Consider the following 26839-nt stretch of genomic DNA (forward strand, 5'->3'; position numbering starts at 1 on the left):
AGTAAAATATGAAACCAATATTGAAAGCCATAATAACAAAGTACGAGCTTCGCTTTTGAACTTCATTTGCGAACCAAATGGCCTTATTTACCTATAAAGTGAAATTTTAATGGCCCATAGAGGATTAAGCCCTATAGTGACTGCATAAGACGTCAAGAAAAGGCTTCACATGAATACAAACAGGATAGGTTCTTAAAGGTTTAAGGAAAATCACTACGGTCCCATTACCAATTCATGAGTTACCCTTTTTGTGGGTAAAGCAAATAAAGCCTTAAATCCCATGTACAGTATTATAGTAAGCAAGCTTTTAAATATGACGGAAGAATAAAATCACAAACAATAATAGACTTTAGTGTTCGGATTGGAAAATGACAAAAGTATTAGAGTAAGACCATTTTAATAAGAGCTTCTTGAACGACTGCATGTATGGAAATCGGATTCAATCTTAATTGGACAGATATTTTATTGGCATATGTATTGTATTTCTATGATACTGAAGTTCCTACCTTTGGCACAATGGATACGTCTTTAGAGAAGATTTCTCCTCCATTGTAGTATTCAAAAGAATTATCTCGTTAAATGTATTCAATAAAGGCAATCCTTGAAAATCACAGGTTGTTATGAACAGCCTTGAATTTTTCTTCCAACTTTCAACATTGTACCTACTATTAAAACAACAATGCGAAAACGCCGACATCATCCCATTAATATTGACTTTAGGATTACATCGTCTTAAGTAATAACAAATCTGATGAACTTAACACATTAATGCGCGCAAATACAGGATATATTCCCGTCAAACTTGACTACTGTTCAAAGAAAACCTAAATAAACAGATGACTGACGCCCGAAACGGAATCTCGGGATTAACACAACTGGATTAATGATCAAGCAGAGAGTAGGTATACAGGTAGTATAGATAGAGGATTCATGTTGACTTTATTAAATTTCGGGGAATACTAAAGCCTGTAGGTAGTGAGACGTATGTGGAGTAGGTAGGCTGTGTGCCGAGGCAAAGTTTCATAATTACACAATATCGAAACAAAAAGCTACAAAAAAGAAAGGTAGGATACCAAACAATTTTTGCATGAAGAATATAATATATAATATAATATAATATTGGACAAAATTCACACAACGCCATCTAGTCTCAAATTAAGCTGAGCTTGTGTTACGAGTACTAAACAACTGATAAACATACTTATTTAGTTCTAAATACATACATATTATAGATAAATTGATCATCACGTGTTCAGAATGGCAACGCATTGGCATGCATCGACACCGAAACATAGATGACGCAGCACAGCGGTTTAGGTTTAGTCAGTAAGGAACCTACAAGCTTCTACCCCCAAGGGGTGTGTGTCCAAGCCGATTCCCCCGCCTTGTCAACCCAAATAATGGTTGTGCGAAATAGTTTGGGTAAGAAAGAATAAGTAGTACCGTTCCGTACGGTAACATATATAGGCTATTAGGAAAAAGAGGGTTTTACGGACTTACCTACAATACAACACTGTTGAAAATAAATTCGTTACTAAGAGATTAGGAGAACTTATTTGTTTATTTTATAGCACTATTTTAGCCAGTTAACAAATTACTAAAGAGAAAAACAGTGATAAAAGTGTTCGAATTAAAAAAGTGTAAACCAAAAATGAACTACAAATAAAACTATTTGATGTGAATGAAGTGAAAGACGTTATAACGGAAGATAATTTTAAAACGGATGTCCTAAAGATTCAAAATGTGGAATCCAAACGCGATGGACAACCGGCAAATGGAGAAACGAGTGGTTGTTGGTCGTGTCAGACCAACATGGGCGAGAAACTTGCCTGAAGCCAGGGAAGATGATGAGAAGAGTGAGGCAGAGGCGGGAGTGATGCCTCACAGCGAGCCCCCATCACCTACGGAAACTTGGGAACAGCGCTCCAAACTAGAAGACAAATATGATGTTTTTGGGAAAGTGAGTAAGATTCATTTAATTATTTGATTTTTAGATTACTTTGCAGAGGATTACTCTCATTTCTCAAGTTGCTTTGACAACGATTTACGTTGCTAGCTGATTAATTCCAGTAGGCTTTGACACGCCTTAATAATCTCGCTACTTCATTGGTCGTAATTTCGACAACCTAAGTTAGTATCGGCCTTCTTGAATTTTAGATTACATTTGATATGTTTTTTTCCATTTCGTTTCTCATAATAAAGTCAATTCTGGTTTGTGGCGCTAACTTATAAACTAGGCTGATCTATAACTAAACCTCTCCTAAATACTCAAGATGGTTTCTTCTCTGTAGCAAATTTAATTAAATTCTTATGTATATTTATTTCGATTCGTAAAAGTGAACATAGGTTCTAACGCCAAATAACGTTTATGAGCGTCTAGAACTATAAAAACTTACCATTGTCCTAATGGATCTTATATTTCCAACTGGGAATATAATAAGATCTAAAAGTCCTTTATTTTAATATATATAAATCTCGTGTCACAATGTTTGTCCTCGATGGACTCCTAAACTACTTAACCGATTATAATAAAATTCGCCACCATGAGCAGTTCGATCCAACTTGAGAGATAGGATAGTTTAAATCTCAAGTTATAGTCGCAATTTCTTCTTACCACGCGGACGAAGTCGCGGGCAACACCTAGTTTTATATAAGGCATTCAATACTTAAGTATTAAGTGAAATAAAATACAGGTCGTAATTTGACTTTTATGTTAAATAGATATTGAGAATCTTTTGTCGATAAAACCCTCATTTTTATGTAGTTTTATTTTTTGCCTTATCTTTTATTAATGGTTTGCCGTTTCTTCAAGATCTCATCTATAAAATTAGATTGCCTATTTTTCAGGTCATTCGTGCACTAAGCAATGTATGCGTATATTTCGTCTTCTAGCGAATGATCACCATAACAGCCTACAAAGCTTTATCTACATGTATCGTTGGAGAATTAAGTCATGGATATTGCGTCTTACGTCGCCTCGTGTCGAAAGGTCTCGTCATGCATATTTAAATGTCTTGAAATTACCTACTTAAGTGCTAAAATATACGATGTTATTGAGTTATACGTATGAGCTAATACAAGTACGTTCTCTAAAAGTATTAATATTAACACGGGATCCCAAGAAATAACATTTAACTTGAGAGTATTAAACAGAAGTAAAGATTAATTTAGTACGGCTGATCCTTCTTCTTCATGTTTAATAATGTTGAGAAAATCGACTAAACATGTATGGTACCAAAAATCATATAAAAGTAAACCGTACTGCATTGAAATAGAGGCGATATAAAATTAAAGTAAAAGTTGATAACCCTGCGTGCATCCAAGATTTGAGCGCAGAATGTCATAATTGAGGAAATAGGACACCAATACCCGCGGTCTTGCGTGCCCTCTCTCTTCCACAACGACAACAGTAAGTTATTTGACAACTCATGGTAAAGGCTCAGATGCGGGGTTGACTGTACCAGCGTTTGAAGCTAATGAGACACGTGTGTACAATGAACGATAGGGGGAAGGGGGCAAGAAGCCTCCGAACCGACTTTAACTAATTAATGAAAGCGGCTCGGAACCCCTAACGACATCTCAAACTTGTATTTGAGTGTATAATTGTTTTCATAGAATGTGGAATATTGTGGAATGTCTATATCAAACTTTGATGAATTAAGTTAGACTGGGACTGTCTTCTTGGGCTAATTTTTTGTTCTATTTCTGAGTACCAACCTACTCTTGAACTTATCAAATCAGCATTAGGTACTTATTTTCCTTCGAATTCATCTATCAATTATTTCTCATTCTATTTTATTCGCTTAAAGTAACTTAAACCTAACTTCCTCACCCATTTCATCATATAAATTGTAGTAGATAATCATCTAGCTATGTCGCATTATTATTTTGTCACTAAATAACTTCTTAATTAGTAAACTTCATATTGAAACCTATATTGTCGTTTTACAGGTGATGCTACTTGGAGATAGCGGCGTCGGCAAGACTTGCATGTTAGTGCGCTTCCGGGACGGCACATTTCTTGCCGGAAACTACATATCCACCGTCGGCATCGACTTCCGGGTACACTGACTCACGTTACACGTGTCTACAATCACATTTTGTAGCTTTACCTTTTCCCTTTGCCATTAAGAAAACGTCAAAGATCAAAGAGTACACAAAAGCAGGTTGTGATTGCTTATTTTCATACTTAATTCCCTTCTTTTACTTTTTATATTCATCAACTTGAAAAAAACATCAAAATAAAGGTACATACGCAATTCAGATACATCTCATTACTTTTATAATAAAGAAAGCGCAAATTGTAAGAAAATGTCTAAAAAACTTATTATCAATGTTCAACAAACAGTTTTTATCGAGTATTCAACGAATCGCAAAGCAAAAAGTTTACAATGCTATTATTATTTTTAATTCTTGCAAAAAAGAAGTAATTAATGACCGTCAAGGGTTCCAAGTTCAAATGGGCCAGTGAGTGGCTGCACGCGGCTGGTACGCTGCCTCGCTATTGGTGTTCGAAGTTTGGCGCGCTTTTTCCGTTCCCGCCCCTTGCTCATGACAGCTGTGATTGAATCGACTGCTCGCTTGAGTGATTTATTGTTGCAAAGGTTTTTTTTCCTTACTGGGTTTTTGCAATTTGATTTATTGCAGCTGTCTTTGTGGACTAGAAAAAGTGGCTGTGTAGCCAATAATAAGATTACACTCAAGTTTTGGTACAAGAAAAAGTAGAAGAGTCCATGTCATTAATTAGGCACTTACTTTGTGTATGCACGTAGGTGTCTTAACGTATTGAGTTCTTAATTTGTAAGTATTAGTTAATATCTGGGTTTTAATTTTTATCTATTTTATTACACAGTTACACAGACGGAACTAACAACTAATATATTTTGATAATTATGTTTATTTATTGTTTTTTTTTTATATTATTGTTATCTCAATGACCTGATTTATTTTCAAGAAACGTGGCATACTTTCTTATTTCTTTATTTGCCTGAATGATATTTCAATACTAAAAACTACGTAATTAAATATTCTGTCTGGTTTTCTCAAAAGTTTTATTGATCTATGATGTGCACGCGTACCTGCGTTCTTTTTGTAACATCAACTTGATACCTCTAACGCCATCTGTTCGCAGAACAAGGTAGTTACAGTAGACGGCATCAAGGTGAAGCTTCAGATTTGGGACACCGCAGGTCAAGAGCGCTTTCGGAGCGTAACACACGCCTACTACAGGGATGCTCATGGTAATACATTTTTTTCTAAAAAGATTCATAATTAATTGTTTAAAATATTTTTTATTTGAAACTTTGATGTAAGTTTGCAGTTTGGTCAAACGTTTTCATAACAGCGCCATCTATCGACAACTTAGCGAAGTTAGAGTCTATGTCGCCTGATGATAAGTTCCACATGACATGGCATCGGCTTCTGGGAATTCTACGCACCACGTCGATGTTATAAGGAGCTCATATCTATGTTCTCCAAACAGCGATAAAATCTAACTAAATATCTAAAATTTCCGTACTTGGCTGACAAGTATTTAAATCAGAGGCTAATAATAAAATGGATTTTAGATAGTGTCTGATTCAGGTGTCTCTTGGATAGTAATTATGACGGGAATAAAGAGACTGGAAATGTCTGGCCTCGACCCGTTTTCGAGACGGCAAACCGGATTACGTATTCGTACACGTGTGAAACTAGATTTGGCCACATTCAACCAGTCACATCATGTCATTAAAGTCGTCTGGTGTCCTTATCGGGCTGCTTGTATGTAATTGATTCGTGGTAGGCCTATTTTTGTAGTGTTATTGCACCTCTTTAATACAGTTTCATTGGAACTTAGGACAAATATTTGGTGGAAGATAGATAGATTTAGATGAAATGTATAATAGGTAAACTTGTTAACCCTAGAAAGATAGTCTGCGTAAAATTGACGCATGCATTCTTGAAATATTGCTCTCTCTTTCTAAATAGCGCGAATCCGTCGCTGTGCGTTTAGGACATCTCAGTCGCCGCTTGGAGCTCCCGTGAGGCGTGCTTGTCAATGCGGTAAGTGTCACTGATTTTGAACTATAACGACCGCGTGAGTCAAAATGACGCATGATTATCTTTTACGTGACTTTTAAGATTTAACTCATACGATAATTATATTGTTATTTCATGTTCTACTTACGTGATAACTTATTATATATATATTTTCTTGTTATAGATATCGTGACTAATATATAATAAAATGGGTAGTTCTTTAGACGATGAGCATATCCTCTCTGCTCTTCTGCAAAGCGATGACGAGCTTGTTGGTGAGGATTCTGACAGTGAAATATCAGATCACGTAAGTGAAGATGACGTCCAGAGCGATACAGAAGAAGCGTTTATAGATGAGGTACATGAAGTGCAGCCAACGTCAAGCGGTAGTGAAATATTAGACGAACAAAATGTTATTGAACAACCAGGTTCTTCATTGGCTTCTAACAAAATCTTGACCTTGCCACAGAGGACTATTAGAGGTAAGAATAAACATTGTTGGTCAACTTCAAAGTCCACGAGGCGTAGCCGAGTCTCTGCACTGAACATTGTCAGATCTCAAAGAGGTCCGACGCGTATGTGCCGCAATATATATGACCCACTTTTATGCTTCAAACTATTTTTTACTGATGAGATAATTTCGGAAATTGTAAAATGGACAAATGCTGAGATATCATTGAAACGTCGGGAATCTATGACAGGTGCTACATTTCGTGACACGAATGAAGATGAAATCTATGCTTTCTTTGGTATTCTGGTAATGACAGCAGTGAGAAAAGATAACCACATGTCCACAGATGACCTCTTTGATCGATCTTTGTCAATGGTGTACGTCTCTGTAATGAGTCGTGATCGTTTTGATTTTTTGATACGATGTCTTAGAATGGATGACAAAAGTATACGGCCCACACTTCGAGAAAACGATGTATTTACTCCTGTTAGAAAAATATGGGATCTCTTTATCCATCAGTGCATACAAAATTACACTCCAGGGGCTCATTTGACCATAGATGAACAGTTACTTGGTTTTAGAGGACGGTGTCCGTTTAGGATGTATATCCCAAACAAGCCAAGTAAGTATGGAATAAAAATCCTCATGATGTGTGACAGTGGTACAAAGTATATGATAAATGGAATGCCTTATTTGGGAAGAGGAACACAGACCAACGGAGTACCACTCGGTGAATACTACGTGAAGGAGTTATCAAAGCCTGTGCACGGTAGTTGTCGTAATATTACGTGTGACAATTGGTTCACCTCAATCCCTTTGGCAAAAAACTTACTACAAGAACCGTATAAGTTAACCATTGTGGGAACCGTGCGATCAAACAAACGCGAGATACCGGAAGTACTGAAAAACAGTCGCTCCAGGCCAGTGGGAACATCGATGTTTTGTTTTGACGGACCCCTTACTCTCGTCTCATATAAACCGAAGCCAGCTAAGATGGTATACTTATTATCATCTTGTGATGAGGATGCTTCTATCAACGAAAGTACCGGTAAACCGCAAATGGTTATGTATTATAATCAAACTAAAGGCGGAGTGGACACGCTAGACCAAATGTGTTCTGTGATGACCTGCAGTAGGAAGACGAATAGGTGGCCTATGGCATTATTGTACGGAATGATAAACATTGCCTGCATAAATTCTTTTATTATATACAGCCATAATGTCAGTAGCAAGGGAGAAAAGGTTCAAAGTCGCAAAAAATTTATGAGAAACCTTTACATGAGCCTGACGTCATCGTTTATGCGTAAGCGTTTAGAAGCTCCTACTTTGAAGAGATATTTGCGCGATAATATCTCTAATATTTTGCCAAATGAAGTGCCTGGTACATCAGATGACAGTACTGAAGAGCCAGTAACGAAAAAACGTACTTACTGTACTTACTGCCCCTCTAAAATAAGGCGAAAGGCAAATGCATCGTGCAAAAAATGCAAAAAAGTTATTTGTCGAGAGCATAATATTGATATGTGCCAAAGTTGTTTCTGACTGACTAATAAGTATAATTTGTTTCTATTATGTATAAGTTAAGCTAATTACTTATTTTATAATACAACATGACTGTTTTTAAAGTACAAAATAAGTTTATTTTTGTAAAAGAGAGAATGTTTAAAAGTTTTGTTACTTTATAGAAGAAATTTTGAGTTTTTGTTTTTTTTAATAAATAAATAAACATAAATAAATAGTTTGTTGAATTTATTATTAGTATGTAAGTGTAAATATAATAAAACTTAATATCTATTCAAATTAATAAATAAACCTCGATATACAGACCGATAAAACACATGCGTCAATTTTACGCATGATTATCTTTAACGTACGTCACAATATGATTATCTTTCTAGGGTTAAGCGAATTGAAATTAACATAAAATAGTTTACGCCGAGGTGTTTGTTTGTTGAAAACCTTAAAGAATGACCGACCGACCGACTGGCGACTTCATTTCTTTTTTCTCCTATTGTCTTATCAAGTACTAAATTTTATAGGTACCACCGAGCTCTTTAGATCTAGGTATATCACCACAGAACATATTGTGATGTCATTTCGTCATTTCTGTCACCGCGTGCGTTGTAGACGACCTCCAAGTCATTGAAATGTGGATTTTATACCGAGCACATAAAACTTAAATTGAAATCACTTCAAAAGCTCCCATGTGCACCGACTTATCTGACCCAGCATGATAAAGTAAGCTTTATCGAGCTAAGAATATGATCCAAACTTGCAAAAAATCGCATCATACCATTACAACCAGACGCGAAAAAAAACGTGGGCCAATAAAGCTCATTTATAGGCAATCTGTAACTTTTGTAGGCTAGGTACTGCAGAAAATGGGAACATAACTTGGTCTGAAGAAAGTTTCCAAAGATGTCAATAAATTAAGTAGGTACCTACCTGCATTAAGTAGATCCGATATCGTGATAATTATTGGGTCGCCATAAGACCTTCGTCTGCACCGTGCAAGGCATCTGCATTATCCTGTTGGTTATGTTGGCAGCACGTGTTTTGGAATAAAGGATGGTATATTTTAATAAGGTTGAGAATAAAAAACACGGAATTCGGCAGCTGTTCGTCGTTCGTAATACACGTGCTGGTTCTAATGGCTGAGAGAATACATTTTGTATCTTTAAAAGCTACTGTACGGAACTGTACACAATTATTCCTATTTTTCAGGGTATGTAAAATTCTGTGTTATAGGTACTTTAAGGGCGAAATCCTGTGTCTAAGGAACGGTGATTCGTAGGCAAACTCGACATGCTATTTTAAGTAATTATACTAAATGCATTTTCTCACAGCGCTTCTGCTGCTATACGATGTGACGAACAAGATCAGCTTCGATAACATTCGAGCATGGCTGGGGGAGATTCGGGAGTACGCACAAGACGATGTCGTCATCATGCTGTTAGGTAAGGAAAGGGGTTTTATTATCATTTGGTAATACCTGCTGTGTTTTTGCCGGTTTATTGAAATTTAATTGACCTATCATGCTTACAACGGAGTACAAAAGAACGCCAGTACCATCATACCAAAAAAGTGATAAAAGTTGTATATTTGGCGCTTAAAAATTGCTGAAACTGTACCGCCAAGAGTTTTCAATTCATTAAAAAGTTCATTAATTCACACCCCAAAGCTCAGCACAAACATTCTTCAAACTCTTGAACCTGTGTCTCACTAAAGGTAAAATGAAAGCTACCACGTATAATTGTGTCCCTGTGTTCAAAAACCGTGTAAACAAGGGCCGAAGGGGCCGACAAAATCGTCGAGTCTCAGATATCGTAACCCCTCATTCAAACAAGGTCACATGAACGGAGCTTGAGTAACATTATGCTTGCAGGTAACAAATCCGATAGCGGCCTAGAGAGGGCGGTGAGGCGGGAGGAGGGGCAGCGCTTAGCGAGAGAATACCAAGTCGCGTTTATGGAGACATCAGCCAAAACCGGACTGAATGTCGAAGCTGCCTTTGCCCATGTGGCGCGCTCTCTAGTGGCGAAAGCGAACCCCGTCGACCCCTCGCGGCTGGCCGTGCGCGCGCAGCCCACACAGGAACACCGGTCTTCCTGCCCGCCGTGCTCATAAATCCCATGTTCAAAATGAGAATCATGTATTTATTTTTCGAAGTGGACCAAAGTTGAGCATAGACTGGTTGGTTTAATTTTTCAATCAGTCGGTGCAATAACGTCGTGTAGAGAAGACGTATGGTGAGGAACTGTAAACGTGCATGAAGGTTGCTTTTATGAAAAGCTCAAAGTTTGAACAATGTTCTATGGTGTGAGATATGAAATATAATGATCAATGTATGTATAGTAAGATGTACCGATTTCTATTGTAATATTTGATAAGGTACTGTATTCGTGTTTATAGCTGAATGAATAAATAAAAGTCATTATTGTTATTGACTAAGGAAAACAAGTTCACAAAAATGACTTAAGATAGCTACATGTGTGCTTTATTCCCCTATTCATATCTCCAAATGCTTGTCATATACTTTGTCGATATAAAAAATGCCATAAAATAATGATATTGTTTGTGTATTGACCTGGCATTGTTTTCTGTGACAAACAAAAGACTAGCTAGTGTGATGCTCAACAGGCGCATATTTTCTCACGGAACTATACCACCTGGTGTTTTATGAGTTCTGGCGCGCATTTTCTACTAACTAGCCACAACTGGGCGTTAATGAATTTCGACTGTGTTAGAGAAGAGTCGAACAATCAGCTAAAGCTAGCATTTATACTGTCACAGTTGAAAGATAATCGACACCACCCTTAAGAATAAGTTTTGTGTGGATTATGTGTTAACAAAAATAAAATCTATTTAAAAGAATGTCAGAAACAAGAAGGCTTAAACAGGACAGCAAAATTAATGCAGTTTTGAACTACTTTCAAAAAACTGTTCTATTACCTGATGTTTGTCTAGTCTGTCTTCATCGACTTAAGGATAAAATGACCCTTCAATTCGTTAAAATTAGTTGCAATTTCCTTTGGAAGAAGATATAATAGTTATTAGTGTGAAATAGAGTTTAAGTGTTAATCCAATATCCCTGTGATAACTATAATATGATTATGAATTTCATCTTACATATCTGTTTAAGGCGGCCGCTAGACCTAAATAATATGGGACAGTGCTTTTTATTGTACAATACGGTGATAAGGCGCTATGAATCAATGGATAAATTATAAGCACAAAAAAATATGAGGCAATAAATAAGAGTCGTTCAAAATCTCGGTCCATCATTGCGCAATCTTCAATATTAACCCTAAACTGTCAATAATATTGCATTATTTTTAATGTCGTCGTCTAGGGGCCGCCTAAAAACAAAACGATCGTAGAAAATAATCTCGTGAAAACAAGTTTTAATATAATATTTATTGAATGCCATTGCATTTCAATACGTTTTTTGTAATGCCTGCGTAATTGGGAAAATTGACCATGCGTAAAAAAACATGTTTTGTAGGTCATACAAAATCCACGATATCATGAGGTTCAAAGGAGTATCTACAATCGCAAATCAGTAGCAGACTGGAACTTTGACGAAATGACGACATTCTGACGTCAAAAGCCAGCATAAAAATACGGCCTGCAATAGAATATCCTGTCAATTTACGTCATCAATACAGCGGCCATGTTTTCAGCAATTAGCGGGGATTATACAATGAAACTACAGATTACATTCTTGGTATCTATTTTTAATAAAATATTTTGATTGGTAACTACTTCATGCTTAGACAATGTTATTTATATGTCCATGTGCCTCGGAAAACTATCAGCCTTTTGAAATTTGAAGTAGGTATGTCTGTTGCAATTGAGAGAGAGAGTCAGCGTTCTACGGCGTGTAGCGCGCTGTCTACCTTCTTCAACTACAGGTGGCACCGCCTGTATAGCTTCATTTCCTATGTGTACCTATACTGATTTTGTTACATATCTTTCCTTTTTTAGTAGGTATTTACCGTTTCATACCATATTGAAAAAAAAACAATGTAAATTGTAGAGCACTATTTAAAACCAAAACTTTCGGCATATTTATGACCAATTTGATATCACTTATACTTCCCTACATACTATTATACTATAAAACCTATGTATATTTCCTTAAATGATATGTACTTCTATAAAAGAATGCCCAAAAAAATCTGATACGAATGTAGTAAAACTTGTAACAAATACCATTGGGCTATTTACCTAAAAGTGTGTGTTTTTGCATTAAGAGGAATGTTTGTGCTAAATAAATAGTTAACATATTATTATAAGACATTAACAGTGAATAAAAGAACTTGTAAAGAATCGTAATACATATTATATTGTCGTTGCAAATTTTGTTTAAAATAAATGTTGTAAAGCGTTGAATGTTGCTTGTGCAGAAATAAATAAATACAGTGATTAATAAAAGTTTCTTTATTCACCCATACAACTTTTTTCCCTACTTTTTAACCGACTTCAAAAAAAGGAGGAGGTTCTCAATTCGACTGTATTTTTTTTTTTTTTTATGTTTGTTACCTCGTAACTTGCGATTGGGTGAACCGATTTTCATGATTCTTTTTTTATTTGAAAGCTTGTGCTTCCCGTGTGGTCCCATTATCACCATTTCAATATCTGATGATGGAATCTTGTAGAAATCGGGGGAACTCTTCAATAAATAACAGCAGATTAACCGCAATTGTTGCTATAGCATATCTAAGCATTGTTTACGCCATCACACAACATATTATCATGCCTGTACTCACTACAAAGGTTATAAAAACTATTTCGAAAAAAAAAAAATGTTCAAGGTCACTTACAAAGTTTTACAAAAAATGCAATACTGAAACTAAAATAAACATAATTAGATGTTTGTTCTGATGAGATATTCGGTTATTCAAAATGGCCTCCATAATTAACATCACTCTCAAATGGTAACAGACTGGGTGGAGGCTCTCGAACAAATATCACTGGGAATTCTGGGCAGTTTCACGGGGGCAAAGAACTCATTTGGGCAGCGCGTTTAGTAGGCCTACCCATACTAAAAAGTGAAAAATAAAATTAATTTTGGAAAAAAATAAAAACCGACTTCAAGACTACACTAACAATATATACAATTGAACTAAAAAGTATAAAATAATATTTTAATTACAAGCCAAAGAACACTAAAGGAAAATCAACGAAATTATTGATACTTATGCATACTATTTACATTTTAAAATCAGTTATTTTTGGAGTCGGTGCCAGCCAAAACAATATATTAATGACACAAAAAGAAATTACATAAATAATTGAAAAACAACCGATAATTGAAAAGAAGACAATAAAATAATTTATCTATTAATAACACAAAAAAGAAACATAAACTAATACATACAAACATAATAAAACACAACCATCAGCGTCTTCTGCCCTCACGCGTCTGCCCGCATTTGGCACCGACCTCAAAAATAACTGATTTTAAAATGTAAATAGTATGCATAAGTATCAATAATTTCGTTGATTTTCCTTTAGTGTTCTTTGACTTGTAATTAAAATATTATTTTATACTTTTTAGTTCAATTGTATATATTGTTAGTGTAGTCTTGAAGTCGGTTTTTATGTTTTCTTTTTTAGAAACCTACCGACTTGGTACCATGAGGGTATAAATAGAAATAATATGGTCGGGTTCGAAACCCACAATTATAAACGTTAATTAAATAGATCGATCTATGTGTGACATTGAAATTTAGTGTGATCGTAAAAAATAAAATTATCTATACAGAGCATACTTAAATTGCACACAACACGGCATACACCCCTAGCTAACATACCGTGATGCCACGGAACCCCAATGAATGAGCACCCCTTTGTCAATAGACGACTCGTAATTTGGACGCAAAGACTTGTAATAGACTCTGGGGACGCATAATTTGCCTAAAAGCTTACGATGAATACCAGAAAATACGGTAAAATTAGGCGACAAACTATTTTGGATTATAGTATTCAAAACCGTTTTGGCAGGTGAGGTTTAAATTATATTATATTTATACGTAATAAATTTGTATGGGAACAAAATTGCAAATATTCCTAATGGAATAAAACTAGAACCATGCAAATGGGACTCGAAATCTCAGATTAATACAAAAAAATACCTGTCGAGAACCTCCCTTCCACCTAGAGTCGGTTAAAGACCTAAAGAGGTTAGGCTGATGCAGAGAAAATTTAGCCATATACAGGACCCAAAGGCATAAATAATGCATTTATAGGTCACCATGCTACGGGAACAACATAGACAACAACATGTTGTAGTATTTTCCTTTTCCTGTTACTCTAGGGTTCGTATAATTTATAAATTATATTTCCAATTTAGGTGAATGGCCAACGCCCCAGGCCAATACCCAAGGTAAATATAAGATTGCCCACATTAGTCGAATATCATCAGGGTACTTCGTATTCGCTTCTTGCTCGCTTTAATTTATTAATATTTAATTGTAAAATATTTGGTGGTAATAACTTCGCTACGAAGTAACGATAAAATATCATCTAGATTCTAATTATAAATCAGATTCTGAGGCCATAAAATTTAATAGCAAAGTACTTACGGTAAATGTATGTATTTGTCTAAAAGAAATACGGCTAAAGGTCAATCACCTGCAGTGTAAACATGATTTTGAACACTTCCTTGACACTAAAATTCAACTGACCGACATAGACATCTATGTAGTAAACTATATTACAAATTCATTCATGTTTTTGTCTTCCCCCACATTTCTATGAATGAACCAAAGTAATTTCTTTCTATTCCGTTTGTTTAATAACACACATAAAGTTGGCACTACCACATTCGTGTTAAACTGCCCAAAGTTTATCCATTAAATTCCACATTCGCCCATTAATTCCAAGTTAAAAGTTATTAGAAATAAATAAATACTCTTTTATACGCGTAACGAAGATCAAAAACATACAAAGTGATTATTGTCCCGAATAATGGTAATGAAAACCAAATAAACAAATGTCAGAGTTTTATAATCTCCCGCCATAGCGAAACTAGAGCGAACATAGCCGAAGTTTGAATGTGCCGCCATGACTGTACTGGTTTAGACAGAGACAGTGATACTTACGTTTCACCAGACAGGGAATACAAACATTTTCATTTTCATAATTTACATTTCCATTCTAACCAAAAAATACGGATATTTTATTTATCTATTGCATAAGGCCTTACTTAATTATTCGTATAATTATTTAAGCAATCAGTATGCTGTGTAAATAAAAAAGCCGTAAGTAGAAAGTTTAATTACATGTGCTACTAAGCCTACTAATGACCCTCGCGAAGTAAATAAATTCGTGCTAAATGATTTATTTAAATCTACAATTAATTTTATTACATTGAACCTTAGTATAAAAACTACAACGAATTTTTCGGCAGTAAACATTACAATTCTATTGAAAATTAATGGAGAACAAAACACTTATTCACTCAACAAAAGCTAAAAGGTTTGCGACGTCTGCAACACACTACATTTTGTGTTTGTCATGTTGGCTACCCTGACGTAATTTTACGCGCACATGCGCAGAACGACAGGTGGTCGCCGACTCGAACCAGCCGTCCCGACCGAACCTATCGACTTCTCATCCTCATCATCAGCCGCTTTCGTGCTCTAGCAAGAACGACATGCAGTGCTTTGTGTTCAAGTGGTCGTGGTGACATGGCGTCTCTTTTATAAGATTGTGGAAGGTGTTAATTCTTTCAAAATATCGTTTATTTACAATGAATGTGAACTATGATCGTGTTTGTAGACTGTGCTTGTCATCTCGAGGCGAATTACTGCCCATTTTTCCTACCACCAGTTCGGATGACTCGGAACCTCCCATCCTCGCAGTGAAAATCAAGGATTGTGTTTCTGTTCAGGTAAGTTTTGTGTAAAATAAGTGATACTATGAAGTTTTGAGTGAAAGTAGACCCTCGGCATACGTGAGAACTCGTCATCCGCCTCGGTTCGAGCAATGACAGGCAGCGCGTTTAGGTGGAGATGTCGTAAGATCGTCCACCATTTTGTAATGTTCTACGGCTATCGTTCGGCTCGTGGCCGCGTCGCGTCGCATTCCGTGCAGCCGGTGAGGAATGGCGCGTATCATGAGGGTCGGGTTGGCATTATTCCCGGGGGTCATGTCGGGAGGGGGCTGCGTATCGCTAGGTATGGGCCGCGTTGGCCGTCCGTTGTATTGATTTATTGGGGAGACCAGCCTGCAGCTCGTCCCTCGAACGGGTCGAGCGTCGGTGTCGGCGTGAGTGCGCTATACTAGTGTGCGTATATCGAGCGCTAACCCTCGAGGGGCTCGCTGGCTGCCACTCGACTCGCTTCTACTTATTCGGTCGAGGAGCAGCCGCTCGCCGGCGCTCGGTTATACCTACGCCTACCTACTTAGTTTCTCCTCGCGTATCTATCTATACACGAGGTGCGGTTTCGCCTCGTTCGTTCTGATGAAATGACCGCGTCGTGGAGAGCGCCTATTTGCTCACCGTGCGATGATTACGTATGATTGTTTTTTTTCAGATAAACGAAAATGACGACCTGCCTACTAATGTCTGCAGGAAATGCATGGACAATGTCAATAACTGGCATGTATTTAAAAACGTATGTGAAAGGACACAAAACAAACTACTGTCTCTAAAAGATGGCAGCCAACTAGAAGAGGTGGGTTAATCATTCTAGATATTTGAGCTTGGAACTGTCAGTTAGCATTTTGTGATACTGTTATTGACATGGTGCAAATATGTATTTTCAGGTAAAAATAAAGAGTGAACCACTATCTGATGAGGCTTATGATGATGGAGTGGTTATTGATGGCTCATATCCTGACATTGAGGTATGTATGAGTCAGCTTAGTTGTACTTATGAGAAATGCTGATATCATTAGTAATGCCAGTAAGTTTGTATGAACTTCTGGTCAGAATCTACTTGTAAGACTCACTATTGCCATTTATTTTTGTGTCAAGGACATGAGAGCTGTTGTCAAGTAAATTATACACAAGGAACTTGTCTGAAATGATAATGAGTGTGCTATGAATGCTGTGTTCATGATAAGTCCAGAATGAAATTTTGTTGTTAGTGTTTTCCTTGTATTCTAATTTATGGGATTAGTTATATGTTGTACTCACTTTTATTTATTCAAACCTTCATGTTCCTTGTCTTACACTGTTTACTTCTATGAATTTGTGAAATAAACTGTCTTGCTCAGTTATGTCCTGATGACTATGATATCATTATTATTTGAAAAAATAAAATACAGGTATTTTACAATTCAAAGACTTTAGAATCTTAACCAACCTAACCCGACTTTCTTATGTGTGCATGGAATATCCCGAAAAGTAATTTTATATATTCTGAATAAACATAGGTCTCCTTAAAGTAATAACATTAAGGAGCTGAAACACGTATAGTGTTATTATCCATAAATAACAGTAGATATGATAGTCGAGTTTATTCATTATTTGTTACATGCAAAGTACCAAGCAAAGTACCAAGCAAAGTTTATAAAAATTATACTTGCACACTTATGAGTATTTTTGGATCAGAAACTTTAACGAGTCTGTTAGGAATAACAAACAAATTCATAATATTAATTGATTCCCTTTCATACCGGGGAATTACATAAAAACATTGATATATGAGAATATAGATGTCAAATGTATATTTTTTATTTCAGAATGCCAGTTCAAACAAAGTGCAACCTGAAGGTCCCCCAATCTTGGCTTCATTGGGGCTCACGCCAAGGAGTGATAAGGTAGAGATTACATGCCCAATATAGTTTATCACTGAATATAACAAGCGCTTGTTTGCCTCACAGATACTTCTATATAATACGACACATCAGCTTACTAAACTTCTTTATATTTAATTATAGTCACATTTTTTTAAGTTTTCATAGGTTATCAAATATTTATGTATTTTAGTTTTCAAGTTAATTTCAATTGTGATCAATATGAATGTTGTGGCCAATTTAATATGTGAAGAATACCAGTGCGAGAATAGTTCAATTAAATTAATTTCATCCGCAGAAATGTGTGGATCCACGAATGGATTGGCATCGGGTTCAGGCAATTTTGGACATGGTTCAAGACAATGAAGTCATTGATTCTCTTCAGACAAAGGAAGAATGTGACGTTTTGCATCAATCTGATCATGACTCTGATACAGAGGCTGAACTCCAACCAGACATTGATGATGACTTTGTTGACTGCAAGAATGGTTACATTTGCAAGAATAATAAAGTTATATCAAAAAGTCCGAAACTGTCAACATCTGTGAATAATGCTCGAATAAAAGAAGCTTTTAAGATGAGGAAGCGCAAAGCCGATTTTACTAAACATTGTGCTCGACCTAAAAATGCGTGGCAGTTGTTATTCACTGATGACCTACTAGAATTGATTGTCGCTTCGACTAATGAAAATATTATGACGAATGGGAGAGGTTCCGAGTTAACTGGAGTCAGCGAAATAAAGGCGCTTATCGGTATTCTATATCTGCATGGTATAATGCGACCTACACATGAGAAATGTAGTGACCTTTGGAACAGCGACTGTGGTGTACCTTGCGTCAGAAATGTAATGAAATATGAGCGATTTAAATTTTTACTTCAAAACATCAGTTTCGATAAAGAGGACGACGACAGCATTATTCAGTTCGACATAATGAAGCGTATGCGTAAAGTGTTCGAGATCTTCGCCATGAATTGCAGAACGTCTCACGAGATCGAGAATATTGCGGTTATTGATGAGATCATTGTGCCTGTTTACGGACCTTGCCCATTTCGATATGATATTGATAAGAAACCGCTGAAGCGAGGTATTAAAATGGTATTGCTAGTCGATTCATCCACGTTCTATATGAGCAATTTAGACGTCATTACGGATCCCTACTTTGGCGCCGAAGAGATAGCGAAAAAGATGGTCCAGCATTTAGCTGGGACTGGTAGAACGATTATTATGGACAGTTGGTACACGTCTTCTACATTGATGGAAAGTCTTAAAAATGAGTATCAGCTATTTTCAATTGCAGCTTTGAAACCGAATAGTGATATAATCCCACCTTTATTCTTATCTCAGTATAGGAAATGTCGAACATACATGTCTGGTTTTATCGATCACGAAGTATCACTCACATCATATGTCAATAATGAAGGAAAATCCATCAATGTGTTAACCAACGAGCCAAAATACTACAGGAAAGGCCATATCAACCATACTACAGTTGTGTCTGTGTATAAGAAGAATCAGTCAGCTGTGCAAGTGGTTGATGTTGTTATGAATTACTACACTACAATGCAGCACACAAATGATTGGACACTGTCCCTATTCTTCGCACTGTTAAACATTGCTTCCATAAACGCTCAAGTCATGTGGTGCTCTCAGAACTCGAATGTGACAAACCGACGAATATTCATTAAAGACTTAGCTCTGAGCTTAATGGAACAGGACCATGAAAGAATTTCAATATCTCCTATAAATGATCTTGAAGAGAAGAAGAATAAGTATGCTCTTTTACAGATGCAAAATTATTACAAAAACAGGCGAAGATGCAAAATTTGTGTGAAGACAACGAAACGCGATCGGAGAACTAAACAGTTCTGTATGAAGTGCGGCCAGTACATGTGTAAAGAGCATTCTGTCAACATCTGTACTATGTGTGCTCATTGATATATTTTTAAATGTTATCTGAAAGTCAAAGTTATTTCGTTATATTATGCTTAACGCGTTTTTTCTTTGGTGAAGTGTTTTATATATATTAGTCATTGATTATTTTATTGTTTTAAAAACAATTTAAGTTGCTTAATCAATAAGTGCGATTGGTAATTGTAGTTTATTCAAGTCAAACATATATTCTTATTGTAAATAAATATTAATAGAAGTTTATGATTCTAAATTTTTTACTATTACATTGGCTTTTTTATGTGATATTCAAGTAAAACGAAATACAGCTAGGATATGATGTTGATTCTGCTAGATAAGTTACTGAATTGTTTTTATGTTCACTTGACTGCTTATTGGATTGAAATATTTCACATTATAAATCATGGACTTAAATACACAATATATTGACTAGTAACATTGTATTCGTTTGCGTAATTATGTTTTCCTTGATGTGTCGTATTACACACTTACAAAATAATTTACGTTTAGTTCAAAGGTTTTATTGGTAATATAATGTAGTAATTGCACTCTTTCTATTCCTTATATTGTTAATTGCAGGGGGCGGAAAGTGAGAATAACGAAGATGAAGAGGACGAGGAAGAGATGAATGAACCGGCTCAAACATTCCCCAAGATGCCCCACATGCCCGAGGTGTCCATCACAGTGATGCGGCCCACCGGCGAGACCCTACACGCCCGGCAAGGCATCCACCAGCTCGCTTCCAAAGACTGCCTGGTCTGTGGCCGCTCCTACAGGTACTCACACAACGCCCGCCGTCATGAACTCACCGCTCACGGCTTCGATAGATATACAAACAAGACAACACCCAAGAAAACTCTCACTCACCTGCAACCCAAACTCAGACCCAACCCGTTCAACCCCAAAGCGAGGATGATGCCGAATCCTATTAATCATAAGATGCAATTTATGAACAAAAATATGTCAGCAAAGAAAATACCAATGAAAGTAGTAACGCCCCAACGACCCATTCAAATAAAATCGTTGAAGGCAAATCAAAATAACTTACCTTATCCTCTTCGCATTAAAGCGCTTAAAGATTTACAAATAAAGAAAAAAGAACCCCAAATACTAAAGACTTTATTGACGTCTAAGCCTGAAGTTCTAGTATCGGAACCTGAGATTTTAAATTCTGGTCCTGAAAGTCCGGAAACTTTAATTTCTGAACCTGAAATTGCATCTTTTCAAGTTGAAGCTATTCTTTCGGAGCCAGATGCCGATGCATATGATCCAAACCCAGGCGACGAGGATGTCGATGGAGATGGTGATATGCATAACAATCAAAATCAAAACTATGACACTGTTGATATGGACTCTGAGAACGAAATTGAAATTGCCCGTCAGCAAGGTATTGAACAAGATGGTGATGAAAACGCTGATGGGGATGAAAATACGGAACAAGATGACGATAATATGGAAGGTGCTATGAGCGATAATGATAATGACAATGACAAAGATGTTATCGATGAAAATGCAGAAAGTCGGGAAAACATGGATGGGGATGACAGCACTGTTAAACCTGATACAGAGAAGGACGATGAGGAGGGTCAAGAAGATAGAGAAAATGAAGAGATGGAAATGAATAATGACCAAGACGAACAAGAGGAAGACGATGACGATGACCTTCCTATGTCATTAGCACCAGTCGTTGAAATAAATGAGGACATGCAAGCTAACTTGTTCAACAGTGAGATGCATGAAGATGATGACGATCTTGACGCATCCGCCGATCCCAACGAAACCGTTGATGAAGAAGAGCAGGTCAAGGAACTCGACCCGGACAAAACATATGTTACGAAAACCCAAAGAGATTTTATCCATAAATATCGTGACATCATTGAACAAATTAATACGAAACGCTGTCTTTGTTGTGACAGGGAACATCCGCGTAGGAAAGCGGTTATACAACACTTACAGAAAAATGGGCACAAGGTCCCGAAGCACACATGCTACAACTGTGTTGTCACATTCAGTCATATTGGTGCTCTGCTCAGCCATATGAGGTCAAATTCATGTACAAATTTGTGGAAGATAATATACAACGAAAACGGTATCACAGATGATTTGGTCATAGAAGATGAGCCTAAGGAGATCAAGGTGCAAACCAAAGACATTTTCAATGCTCGATCATATGCTTGCAAGCTTTGCCCAGCTAAGTTCCAATTGAAACAGTTTATTATGAAACACGTTTTAGATACGCATGAAGATGGACAATCTAGAATGCCACTTTGTTGTGTTCACTGCCGCGCTAGGTTCAAAGATAAAAGCTTATTGAAGAAACACATTCGCAAAGGTGATTGTACGGTGTATGTTGCATGTGATTTGTGTCCAGAGAAGTTCGGTAATATGCAAGACTTCAATGACCACGCCTTAGCAATTCACGCCGGTAGTTTTGATCAGTCAGATAACCAAAGTAAATGTGTTGATGGTCGGCCTACCGACTGTCCGCTGTGTGGTAAGAAAAACAGCAGCTATCCGAATTTAGTAAAACATTTGAAGATTATACACAGTGAGGAGAAGCCTCACTATTGCCAACATTGCGAATCTAAATTCGAACAAGCTACTGATCTTAACAAGCATATTTACATGGAGCATTCTGACAGAACATTAGGAATGGCAAGCAACGAGCCGGACATGTCAATTGTAAAAGAAGAAGCTGAGGAGTACCATTATTCATGTACGGAATGTAATGCCATATTTGAAACTGTCGACGCGTGGACTGATCACCAAGTGGCCGAACACAACCAAGTAGCTCACCACTGTGACCAATGCGACAAGAAGTTTTTGCGTCCGTCCGAACTCGCAGAACATAAGAACACTCACTTAAGAGTCAAGTTCTACCCATGCAGTGTGTGCCCTAATTCATACAGTACTCCTCAGAAATTGTCTGAACATGTACAGCAGTCTCACCCTGGCGTAGGTGCAGTAGCAGCAGCTGATTCAGAATTCTTCTGTGATATTTGCATCAGATCATTTAAAAGTCGCCAAGCGTATTCAAATCATATGCGTATACACGCTAAAGTACCAACAACTAACAGAAAACCAGGCCAACCGGGTGAAATTAAGGGTGGATTTGCTCCACAAATTATCGGAAAACCCATCAAACAATACCCTGTGGTACAACCAGGGTTTGTATCATTTAAACCAAACTATAATATTCCCAATGCTCCGTATTCCTGTGATATTTGCGGAAAAGGTTTCATGCACAAAAAGAATATTTGGAAGCACAAGAAAGTATTGCATGCTGACATTTTAGTTGATAGGCACGACAGCGAAGAAAATACAATGCATGCGTCAACTGAAGAAGAAGAATTCAATCCTGATGAAAACGGTGCCATTCTCTCAACGCCACAATTTAATAGTTTTAACTTTACTAATTTCCCAAACAATATACAGCAGTCATCCCAAGAGTCTATGCCTTATTCTTGCGAATTATGCTTTAAGCGATTCCCGTTGAAGACTAGTTTGTGGAAACATAAACGTGCTAAACATGGAATTGTTAACCCTGGCACCAGCGCCGGTAGTGATACGCCCACGCAATCGGCGAGTGGTGAGGGTAGTAGTAGTAGTAGATCCAGTTGCACAATATGCAGGATCACTTTTACAGATAAGAAATCATACTATCGCCACCGAAAGATTGTTCACAAGTCCACCGTTCAAATGTGTAAATTATGTGGCAAATCTCTTAACTCACCTCTGGAATTGTACGAACACTTGAAAGCAGTTCATGCCAGGGAATTGCTTGGATATAATGCTAATCAGGGGTCTAGTAAATCTCAGGATATGTCCCAAGACATGGAAGCAGAATACGAGAACGATCAGGAGGTAGACCCCAGTGTCGATTACCAAGCACGATACCCTTGCGATACTTGTGGTAAACAATTTGTAGGGTTACTGGCACTGCAGAATCACCAATGTATTAATCAGATGCCTTCGCAACCACAAACTTTTGATTGCGAGATCTGTCACAAGAGTTACACATCGATATCTGCATTAAAAAGTCATCGAGGTTGGCATCTAAGATCACCTGACGGAAAGGCGGCTGCAAATAATTCCGGACTCTGGATGCCCCAGCACAAAGTAACCAGCAAGATAAGCAAACACGAGGTCGTGGACCCTGTACAACTTGCTAAAGTCACCCATACCCCTTCTGCCAGCCCAGCGCCTTCCGCTTCCGTAGCGAAACGGAGATTACCGCCGGAAGTTGAAGTGACAGTCGTCAACCCCAACAAAAAACTGCGATCTGATGATTCAGTAGAGTTGGAACAAAGTACTGGCACCCTCGAAGATAGATACTGTAATATTTGTGATAAAGAATTTACCAAACGGGCTGCATATCAGCGGCACATGGACGAGGTACATCAACCAAACTCAGTTTTTTGTCCGGTCTGCGAAAAGAGTTTTACGAGAAAGTCGACGTTACTCATTCATATGAAGAAACATTATGAGACTGGCGAAGGCGGTAGTTCCTCCGTGACTGGTCAAGGTGATGATGAGATGTACAATTGTGATTTGTGCGGAGCTCAGTACGACAACGAGCAGGCGCTGAGAGCCCACCGCGTGCGGCATCACGGCGAGGAGTCCGCGGAGGAGAGCGACGACGGCAGCGTGGCCGCGCCGCCGCCCGGCGAGTTCACCTGCGGACAGTGCGGCGACGGCGTGGCCACGCCCAGGGACCTCATCGCGCACCGCACCATGCACGCGACGCCCACCAAGTTCTTCTGCAACATATGCAAGGTGTACTTCGCCCGCGCGCTCGACCTCTCGTCGCACACTCGGGCGCGACACTCGGACAACGAAAAGGTATTCTTCCCTTGTGCCATGTGCGACAAATTTTACATGAACAAGAAGAGTTTACAACGGCATATCGAGATGGCTCATTGATCAACGCCTGAAGCTAATTAAACTTCACTAGTTATAATTGATAGTATGAAAGCGATGCGCGTTTCTACTGTGTTAGTAATTATATTACTAGACTTCTTATGCTGTGGTAACAAATGAATAATTGATAGCTACAACACATTGTACATACATTTGTTCTATACAGACTCACTATTGATGCAGCGCGGCTGTTCTTAAATGATATTGATTTATTATCATTTTAATTATGTCATTCCTTGACTTATGATTTGAATTGAGAATCAAGTTTTTATTTTTTTCACTATTTCTCGTCAAAGCCTTTGCTCACGAATTGTGTTATTTATTATACTATTCTGTCCATAGTGATATGAAGACTGTTACAGATTCAATTTGATGTAATGGTTTATATGGACTCACTTGGACTCTTAGGTCTATAGATATGTAAGTACCTATCATAATTTACTAAATAAATTATGAAGTTAAGTAAGTAAATATTAATAGCAAACTATTCTATTTTTGAATATTGGAATCACGGGCCAAATTTGTGAAACATAGTCAAAATCAGTCAACCAGTGTTTAGTAAGTGTGTAAGAATTTGTTTCTTAATGTATGATTATTTTTTAAATCGACAAATTTAAATATAATGTTACGGTCTTAGGCGTTTTTCTTGAAATTACGTTTAGTTTCATACAGTGTAAATATTAATTAGTTATTTTAGTTATAATCTTGGGATTTAATGAGTTAATGATTTGGTAAAAAAAAAATGGTAAGGTCATTTGTGTTTCACTAAAATGTACTGATTATTTTTAGTAATTTTAATATATATTATATGTAAACCACTAAGGGCATATCTCCTCATCTATGGTAACAAATGTAATTTTGTATAAGTAGTTGTGGAAAGGCCTAAAAATCTGATAAATAACCTGTAAAATATATTGTAAGATATACCTAAGATTTTGGATATCGTTAATTAATATTTATACTTTTACAATATTCTTTTGTTTCTGATGTTAATCAGTGCCAAAAATATTTTGAGCTCTCCATAGCAACATATAGTAATATAAATCATTAATAGATATAAAATGTTCCTGTAAATTAAAAAGTTTTCAATCATACATTGTTAATCTGCTTTATGATTGTTGGTGTAGTTAAGATTCACCTTTACTTATTACTGATTCCGAAATGAAAAGCAGTAATTACAAGGATTTATTGGACACTAAATGCTTATTCTATGGAATACATAGTTCAAACAGTGATATTGTAATAGATATTTTATTAAGCTCTACGTTCTTCATTTTAACGTGCGATATATCATGAAACTACCAAAACCACACTCTTGACCTTAACGGTATAATTCTAAATACTCATGTTTCGCCGAATGTTATAGTATCAATGTAAATAGATATTATTTCCTGAAAAGAGAAGATATTTTTCCTAGTTGGTGATGAAACGGTGTAGACGAAAATTGTTGTTAAAACATGCTTCCTTGTTTTCGCATTTCTGTAAGAATGTACAAATTAAGTGATATGAACAATTTTAAAAGTGTTTGTCTTGGATTGCGTGCGATTTTATATCGAAAGTTAATGTTTAAAGATATAATAGTCAATTGTCGATTCCCGATTGAGACGCCGTGAATATATGGAGCTATTAACATTGTAATATTTCGGTTTTATTCAAATAAACAAGCATTTTTGTGGGTTAAGGTACCATTATATTTAATGTACGGCGTATACCTAAGACAGGGTGTAAAGACACGAGGATGTTCCTTAATTAAATTCGACGAATTAATTTATAGAGTAAATCCAAAATATTTGTATTTTATTTAAGGTATTTTGTCTACTGTTAGATAAGTCTAAGGTTAATCAAATTAACCTGTTTTATGGTTATAATTTACCCAAAATCTACCTAAATATCATTCACAGATGAAATGTTGTATTTTTATTTGTATAATGACCTTTGTTTGTCGATAGCATTATATCTGCCTTAGGTCATTGAGTTCTATCAAATACTTTTAATTAGTCTTGGTTTTTAATGATGTGGCTTTTATTTTAGGTACTTACGTACGTAGAATAAAACTATATTTTAATATTCGTACTTGACGGCGTCTTAATGTAAAAATTGTCCATAGATGAGGTTCACTTTTGTCATCTTTGTGGTTTGATAATAAAGTGACTTAATGATTATTATATCGTCTTTTTAATTCGAATTTCCTTTACCTTTAATTTTACCTTATCAAGGGTTAAAAAATGACAGCTGATGATGATGTTACACAAAGTTTAAGGTATTTTCCATCGCCCATAATGTTCAAC

The 26839-nt window shown here is 36.7% G+C and overlaps 2 protein-coding genes across 3 annotated transcripts in view; both read left to right on the forward strand.

Moving 5' to 3' along the window:
• The window catches only part of LOC113504460 (ras-related protein Rab-37), an 86122-nt gene extending 73699 nt beyond the window's left edge, over window positions 1-12423 (forward strand). Inside the window, exons 1-5 of one of the 2 annotated variants that reach the window (XM_026886749.1) lie at window positions 1627-1960; window positions 3952-4062; window positions 5132-5240; window positions 9316-9426; window positions 9855-12423. In XM_026886749.1, the coding sequence (XP_026742550.1) occupies window positions 1742-1960; window positions 3952-4062; window positions 5132-5240; window positions 9316-9426; window positions 9855-10096 (792 nt within the window). In that variant the 5' untranslated portion in view covers window positions 1627-1741 and the 3' untranslated portion in view covers window positions 10097-12423. Of the gene's footprint in view, window positions 1-1626; window positions 1961-3951; window positions 4063-5131; window positions 5241-9315; window positions 9427-9854 lie in introns of those variants that run through there. The other variant, XM_026886750.1, reaches the window with a different exon arrangement.
• Window positions 12424-15464: 3041 nt separating this feature from the next.
• Window positions 15465-26716, forward strand: LOC113504581 (zinc finger protein Xfin-like). Its single transcript, XM_026886950.1, has 5 exons — window positions 15465-15869; window positions 16516-16656; window positions 16748-16828; window positions 17669-17746; window positions 20211-26716. The coding sequence occupies exons 1-5, from the start codon at window positions 15729-15731 to the stop codon at window positions 24552-24554; spliced, it is 4785 nt and encodes a 1594-aa protein (XP_026742751.1). The 5' UTR covers window positions 15465-15728; the 3' UTR covers window positions 24555-26716.
• Window positions 26717-26839: the final 123 nt, after the last annotated feature.

The sequence above is a fragment of the Trichoplusia ni genome, chromosome 22 (assembly GCF_003590095.1).
Source record: "Trichoplusia ni isolate ovarian cell line Hi5 chromosome 22, tn1, whole genome shotgun sequence".
Lineage (NCBI taxonomy): Eukaryota > Metazoa > Arthropoda > Insecta > Lepidoptera > Noctuidae > Trichoplusia > Trichoplusia ni.